The 7,746-nt window shown below is 66.2% G+C and overlaps 1 protein-coding gene across 1 annotated transcript; it reads right to left on the bottom strand.

Moving 5' to 3' along the window:
• Positions 1–89: 89 nt before the first annotated feature.
• On the bottom strand, positions 90–5,025 carry HSPBP1 (HSPA (Hsp70) binding protein 1). The gene is made up of 9 exons (XM_084612340.1): positions 4,953–5,025; positions 3,944–4,063; positions 3,574–3,749; positions 3,212–3,425; positions 2,578–2,802; positions 2,008–2,163; positions 1,700–1,796; positions 1,430–1,541; positions 90–738 (listed from the first exon to the last, which is right to left on the bottom strand). The coding sequence occupies exons 3-9, from the start codon at positions 3,700–3,702 to the stop codon at positions 661–663; spliced, it is 1,011 nt and encodes a 336-aa protein (XP_084468466.1). The 5' UTR covers positions 3,703–3,749; positions 3,944–4,063; positions 4,953–5,025; the 3' UTR covers positions 90–660.
• Positions 5,026–7,746: the final 2,721 nt, after the last annotated feature.

Below are 7,746 nucleotides of genomic sequence, written 5' to 3'. Positions count from 1 at the left end.
AACCACTGGCAACAAGAACACAGGAACAGGCAGAGCAGGAGGGCCCCAAGCTGCACCCCCCCAGCTCAGCCCCCCACCCTGCCCCTTAGACCCCCCCCCCCGACATAGGGAGCATGTGACAGCAATGGGCATAGCACCTATCCTCTGGTCTCCCAAGTCAGTCGGCACGCCCACATGCTCAGGTGGGTCCCGATCAGGGCCAGCACTCCCCAGAGGGAAAGGCCCTGTGCCCCATTCCCTATGCCCCCCCTGCAGCCAGCCAGTCTCCTGCTCTGGCGGCACCCCCTAGAGACCTCACCGGTGGGGAAGCGTTCTCAGTTTCACCCCTCGCTCCCTGAATTCACCATTACAACTCGAGTGGCGGGGAGGAGGGAGTGTCTCTTGCAGGATCTACACAGAACAAATGGGGGCCAGAGGCTCCTGGTTCTGATCCAGCTGAGGGCCTTTCTCTCTGGGGTGGCTCCAGCCCCTCTCCCCAGCCCCATGTGGGGTGGCGGGGGCAGGCAGCCAGGGGCCCTCAGAAAAGCCACCCACACGAGACAACAGAAAAGGCCGGGAAGAAACCACCATTCTGAGGAGTGGGCACCTCAGGGAGGTCACCGATCCGGGGTGGGGGTGGGGGACGGGACACCGATCCGGGGGGGGGGGCACTGGGGGCACTCATCGATCCATGCTGCTGTCCTCGGTGGGCGTCTGAAAGCAGACGCGCTGGAGCCGCTCGCAGAACTCCAGCTCCTCCTAGGGGAACACAAGGCGCACGGGTGAGCAGCTGGGCTGCCCCACAGCCGGCAGGGTGGGAAAGTTCCCAAGCTAAGTGGGGTTCGGGTGGGTTGTGGTATGGACGGGAGACCCAGCGGGGCGTTGCGGGGCGCGGGCTCAGCAGGGGGCGCTCTCCCCAGGCAGTCAGTGCTGGTGCGGGCACTAGGGGGCACTGTGTGCAGGCTGAGCAGGAGGCCCAGTCCTGGCACTGCTGCTGGGAAGTTCACCACAGTCCAGCTGAACTCCCGCTTGGGAAGGAAATGGGGGTAGATGGGAGCAGGGGCGGTAATGAGCAAGGACCACTCTGCCCCCCACATAACTAAACTAATGGCATGGTGGGTAAGGAGCCGCGGGATCTCATGACTGGGTGGAGCAAGGACAGAGATTCTCTGTGAGCCGGGCTGCCGTGGCACCAGCTCACCCACAAATGCACGGAGATGCTTGCGGAGGGGACCGAGTAGATCTGGGATCATTATTGGATCGCATACGGAGGGCAGTGCCCCCAGTGCCAGGCGAGGGGAGAGGACCGAGCACGGTCAGAGGGCAGCCTCAGGTTGTGCATGGGGTGTGGCCGGAGGGTGGTGCCCCATAGCGCCAGGCAGGGGGAGACGAGCAGAGGGACGACATGCGGGTGGCTCTGACCCGGAAGAGCCTCCCCCCCCCCGCCTACCTGGAACTCCTCCTGCTGCTGCAGCAGCTGGCAGCGCTCCCTCAGCAGCTCCTCCAGTGCCAGCTGCGGCTCCCGGCACCCCCGCACCCCCTGGGGGAAATCCGTCACCAGGCTGCGGGTGGGGGCGGGGCAAATGGGGGGTTATTCTCAGCACAGACCAAGGTCCCATCACTCCCCCCCCCCAGCTCTACCCACTAGGCTCCACGCCCCTCCCAGATCTGGGAAGGGAACCCAGGAGTCCTGGCCCCCGCACCCCCGTTCCCATCTCACCTGCAGAGGGCCCCCAGGACGTGTTCATGGAAGGGGCTGTGCTCAGAGCGGATCAGAGCCACCAGCTGCTGCACCATCCCCATGGAGCACAGGGTCTCTAGAAAGGGAGAGCAGCGAGTTAGGGGGCTGGAGCATGGCCCCAGGTGGGGGACGACGACAGAGGATGATGACTCCCCCCAGTGCCAGGTTGGGTGGGAGACAGGGCATGGCCGGGCGGGAGGCAGAAGGTGGCACCTGGCCGAGCAGAGGGGGCCGGGCCGGGCGGGAAGCAGAGGGCAGCGCCCCCCAGCGTCCCGGAGGCCCCTCACCTTTGTGCTCCGGGTGGTCCAGCAGCAGGTTCTGCAGCAGGAAGGCGGATTTGACCTTGAGCTTCTCCACAGGGCTCTGCATGGCGCGCATCAGCACCGAGAAGCCGTCCAGCCGCAGGAACTGCTGCAGGCCCCCCTCCTGGGCGCGCACCAGGCCTGGCGCCGGGGAGAGGGGCAGAGAGAGCCTCAGCTAGGGCAACGCACGCAGCTCCTCCCCGCGCTGCAATGCCGCCTCCGGCCTCTGGGGGCAGAGGAAAGCAAGGGTTCCGCCCCCTGGCCTCTCTGCTACCATGGGGCCCAGTCATCTCTATGGCTGTGAAGCCAGTGGCCCCTAGAGGGCCCCATCCCCATCCCTGCCTTGGGGCTGGATCAGAGCCAGCGCCCCCTAGAGGGGACAGGCCCCGTGCTCCACCCCCACCTCTCGCCCTGCGGCCAGACAGGAGCCAGCAACCCCTACGGGGGACAGGTCCCGTGCCCCATCCCCACCCACTGCCTTGGGGCTGGATCAGAGCCAGCGCCCCCTAGAGGGGACAGGCCCCGTGCCCCATCCCCGCCCCCTGCAGGACTCACAGGAGATAGCAAAGAGCGCCTTGATGCGCACCGCGTCGGCCCCGTCGTGGTCCAGCAGCCGCAGCAGCTTGCGCATGCAGCCCAGCGCCAGGGCCTGCTCCTGCACCTTGGGCACGTTCTGGGCGCAGGTGCCCACGAGGTGGGCAGCACGCCAGCGCAGCTCCGGGATGGGGTGCTCCAGGTAGCGATGAGCCAGCAGCCGCATCCCGTCCAGCTTGCAGAAATCTGGGGGGGGAGGGGCCTTGACAGCAGGTGCCCCAGAGACCATATGGTGCCCACAGGGGGTTCTCAGGCAGTTCCGGCGAGGCACCCCCTAAGCCAGCCCCACCCTGTGGGGGTCACCTGTGGGGGTCACCTGCTTGCAGGCTCAATTACATGGTTCACCCCCCATGACCCCATTCAGGGGGCCCCATCTCAGAGATCAGGCCTCCTCTGGGGGCAGCCCTGGTGCTCTGACAATCCACCCCCCCCCAGAACCCTCACTGCCTTCCCCCCACAACACCACCCCCCTGTTCCCATCCCCCCTGCCCCAGCACTCCCAGGATAATCCCCCATCCCGGCTCCCTCCCGTCCTGCCCCGAGTGCCCCTCTCCTGCCCCCCAGAACCCCCTGCCCTGAATGCTCTACCCCATACCTGCGGCGTTGTCCAAGTTCTCGCACAGCTCAGCCAGCAGCTCCAGCGCGCTGGCCTGGCGGGAGGGGTCCCCCTCGGCCGGCTCCGAGGTCTCCCCGCCGTCCCCTCCAGGGGACACGGCCTCCAGCACCCGCAAACACTCCTTCATCTGCTCCACCTCCTCCAGCTGCCCCCTGAACGCCTGGGCCATGGCTTCCTGCAACCACTGCCGCCGCTGGGGGGGCAGGGAGAGATGGGGGTCAGCGTCCAGCCCCGTCCCAACCCTCCCCGAGCCAGGGGGAGAACCTGGCTCCCCCCCCCCGCTCTAACCACTAGAGCCCACTCCCCTCCAAAGTCAGGATAGGACCCAGGAGTGATCGCACCTCGTCAGACATGGGCTCCAGCTGGCTGGGCTCGGCATTGCCAGCGGTGATGGCCATCTGCAGCAGCCCCTGCAGGTTCTGCGGATGCTCGCGCGGCGGCTGATTCCCCCCGGCGCCCCCTTCAGCCATGGCTGGGGCAGTGCGGGGCCAAAGAGCCGGCGCCTTGGCCACGGGCCCTGCAGAGAAAGGCACAGACAACAGGAGTCAGGTACGGAGCTGGGGAGAGAACCCCGGCACCCTGGCTCCCAACGCCCCCCTACTCTAACTGCTAAGCCCCACTCCCCTCCCAGAACCGGGAGGGGACCCAGGAGTCCTGGCTCCCACGTACCCTGCCCCCCAACTCTAACTCATCGACCCCACCCTCCATTACCTAGGTCCGGGGGGTCCAGGCGTTACCAGACGCTGGGTCCGCGCTGAGCACTCGGCCTGTGACGGGGGGGGGGGGGTCGCTGACGTCCGGCTCCCACTGCTGGCAGCACAAGAGGGTCTGCTGGGGGGCAGGGAGAGAACCCAGGTCAGCATGGGAGGGGGACCCAGCCAGGCTGTGGGGCACAGGGTAGCGAGGGAGGTGCCCCCCATTAAACAGGGGGCAGCATATCACCCCACCCCGTCTTCTGCCCCACCCCCCTCAGCCACCTCCCCCCGTCCTCTTCCCTGCCCCGCTCCCCCCCTCTTCTGCCCCCCCGGTCTTCTGAGCCACCCCCCCCCGTCCTCTTCCCTGCCCCGCTCCCCCCCTCTTCTGCCCCCCCGGTCTTCTGAGCCACCCCCCCTGTCCTCTTCCCTGCCCCGCTCCCCCCGTCTTCTGCCCCCCCGGTCTTCTGAGCCACCCCCCCGTCCTCTTCCCTGCCCCACTCCCCCCCTCTTCTGCCCCCCCGGTCTTCTGAGCCACCCCCCCTGTCCTCTTCCCTGCCCCACTCCCCCCCTCTTCTGCCCCCCCCGGTCTTCTGAGCCACCCCCCCCCGTCCTCTTCCCTGCCCCGCTCCCCCCCTCTTCTGCCCCCCCGGTCTTCTGAGCCACCCCCCCTGTCCTCTTCCCTGCCCCGCTCCCCCCCTCTTCTGCCCCCCCCCGGTCTTCTGAGCCACCCCCCCGTCCTCTTCCCTGCCCCGCTCCCCCCCTCTTCTGCCCCCCCCCCGGTCTTCTGAGCCACCCCCCCTGTCCTCTTCCCTGCCCCGCTCCCCCCCTCTTCTGCCCCCCCCCGGTCTTCTGAGCCACCCCCCCGCGTCCTCTTCCCTGCCCCACTCTTCTACCCCCCCCGGTCTTCTGAGCCACCCCCCCTGTCCTCTTCCCTGCCCCGCTCCCCCCCTCTTCTGCCCCCCCCCCGGTCTTCTGAGCCACCCCCCCGTCCTCTCCCCTCCCCCACCGCCCTCTGCCCCGCTCACCCCCTACCGCGCCGCGCGCTCCCCACTCCCAGCCCTGGGCGCCGCCATCTTAGCCGGACGGGCGGGGGGCGGGGCCGCGAGGAGGGGGCGGGGCGGGGCCGGGCGACCCCTGCTGGCGGGAGCGGAGCATGGGCGGCTGGGCGCGAGCCGGGGGGGATGTAGGTGGGATTGCTGGGGGGCGATTGGGGGTGGGGTTGGGGGGATCTGAGGGGGTGTTGGGCGGGTGGGGCTGGGGGGATCCAGGGTGGGATTGCTGGGGGGGGGGAATTGGGGGCGGGGTTGGAGGGATCTGGGGGGGTGTCAAGCGGGGGGGTTTGGGGGATCTAGATGGGATTGCTGGGGGGGAGTTGGGGGGCTGGGGGGATCTAGATGGGATTGCTGGGGGGGAATTGGGGGCGGGGGTTGGAGGGATCTGGGGGGGTGTCAAGCGGGGGGGTTGGGGGGATGTAGGTGGGATTGCTGGGGGTGAGTTGGGGGATCCAGGGTGGAATTGCTGGGGGGGGAAATTGGGGGCGGGGGTTGGAGGGATCTGGGGGGGTATCAAGCGGGGGGATTGGGGGGATGTAGGTGGGATTGCTGGGGGTGAGTTGGGGGATCCAGGGTGGGATTGCTGGGGTGGGGGATTGTTGGGATCCATGGGGGAGGTTGGGAGGAGGGACCTAGGGGAGGGGTTGGGGGAATCTAGGTGGGATTGCTAGGGGGGAATTGGGGGTGGGGTTGGGGGGATCTGAGGGGGTGTTGGGCAGGTGGGGTTGGGGGAATCTAGGTGGGATTGCTGGGGGGTGGGGAATTGGGGAGGTTGGGGGATCTGAGGGGGGGCTGGGTGAGGATGTTAGAAGGTCCTGGGGGGTTGGGCAGGGGGATCCAGGGAGAGTTGGGGGGATCTAGGTGGGATTACTGAGGGGGAATTGGGGCGGGGCTGGTGGGGACCCTCCCGTGGGGGGTGGATGACAAAGTGGGAATTTTCTGTCATACGGGGATGGTTCCTGTGCCTGCCTCAGTTTCCCCCGCCCCCAGACTCCAGGTCGCTGGTGGGTGCAGGCAGGGGGGTTTACAGCCACTGCAGGCAGCCCACCAGAGCCGTGTGGCACAGGGGTCCTGGGGCTGGCTGGGGTGGAACGAATGGGGTGTGAAAGGCCATGACCCAGAGCAACTGGAGGGTCGGGAGAGACAAAGGGTCACTCCAGGGACCAGACAATTCACTCCGAACAAGGGGATTCTCCAGCTCTGGGCAGAGCTCCGGAGGTGAAGCAGGGGGACTGGAGCCCAGGGCTCAGTCTTAGAGGCTGGCAGGCCGCAGGGCCTGGCTCTGGTGGAAGAGGGGGGGTCTGCCACTCCGATGGGTTCCTCCAAGGGACTGTTTAAAAGATGGGGCATGGCCCCGATTCCTGGGCAGGGGGATCCAAGAGGGGGCGATGGCAGGGGGGTCCTGGAGCTGGCTGATGGGGTGGGGGGAGTGCAGGAGCAACTGAAGAGGCTGTGAGGGGATCAGGTGGGGCAGGATTGGCCAGCAAGGGCCCATCACAAGGGGTTGGGAAGGGGGCTGCGGGGAGGGATTATTTGGCATGGGATCCAGGGGAGGTGTGCGGGGGGGGGATTCGGGGGGCTTGTGGGGTATCTAGGGTGGGGGGGCAAGGCAGCGACTCATCCCTCACCAGCCCCAGTGGAACAAAACCCCCAAATCACTGGGATTTCAGCCTTGCATTTAAAAAGAGGAGCCAACCATGGGCCGGGGGCCATCGCACGGGTCCTGCCCCACCGTGCGGGGAAACATCAGGAAAGGTCACATCCATTTCCAAACACTAGATGCGCCCCTGCCCAGTGCCTCCCCGACCATGCCAACGGCGCCTGGTCCCCCAGGACCAGTGCTGGCCCCGGCCCGGGTATTGGAAACAACCCGGGATCATGACAGCAATCCCCAGGGCCAGCTTGAGGACCAAGAGGCACGGAGGTTAGGGACCCAGATCCGGATAAAGCCGCCGGCTGAGGACCCCAGGACGGCTCCCGAATCTCGGCGTCCAGTTAAAAAAGAAAAAAAAAAAGTTCCTAGCCGGTACGGCTGGGGAGGACAGTTTGGAAACGGGGCCGAAGCTGCCAGTGTCTGCAGAGGGCCCAAGCCGGCCGCTCGCGGGGTGGGAACAAGCAAGGAGGGGACATCAGAGCTGGCGTTTCAGCACTTAGCCCGTCTCTGGGGAACAGAGCTAATGGGGAAGGTGCAGGGGGGTTGGATGGGGGCGCTGAGGCCAGGCTGGGCTGTGAGCTGTTCCGTGCCCTGTGAGGGGTCACACACACAGCGCAGGGTCCAGCCCCTCCAGCAGGGGGCGGCAGACATGGGACACACACACCCATAGGCACACTGACATTCACTGTCTTTGTCACACTCTAAAAGAGATCACACACCCCGTGTCTCTTTGTCACAGCCTGTCTCTCTCTCGCACAGTTGCACACAGAGAATCACAGTTCCACACACAATCATACCGTCACACAATACCACCATAATCACCGACACCATTACACACACCACAATCACACCGTCACAGCCACGAGCATACAACTACACAGCCAAACAATCCCAGCCACAGTTACTCACACCACAATCACAGCCACAATCAGACAGTTACAATCAGTCACAGACACAATTACACTCCTGCCAATAACGGCCGCAATCACACAATTACCCAGCCATACACACTCAATTACACACACAACCATCACGCAGTTACAGTTATACAATCACAGAGACAATTAGACTCACAACACTCTGTCGTAGCCAGGATCACACAATCACCCAGCC

The sequence above is a fragment of the Lepidochelys olivacea genome (assembly GCF_965140295.1).
Source record: "Lepidochelys olivacea isolate rLepOli2 genome assembly, chromosome: 23".
NCBI classification, from domain to species: Eukaryota; Metazoa; Chordata; order Testudines; family Cheloniidae; genus Lepidochelys; species Lepidochelys olivacea.
The sequence above is the reverse complement of the archived record's forward strand: the minus strand, read 5'-3'. Positions and strand labels throughout refer to the sequence as shown.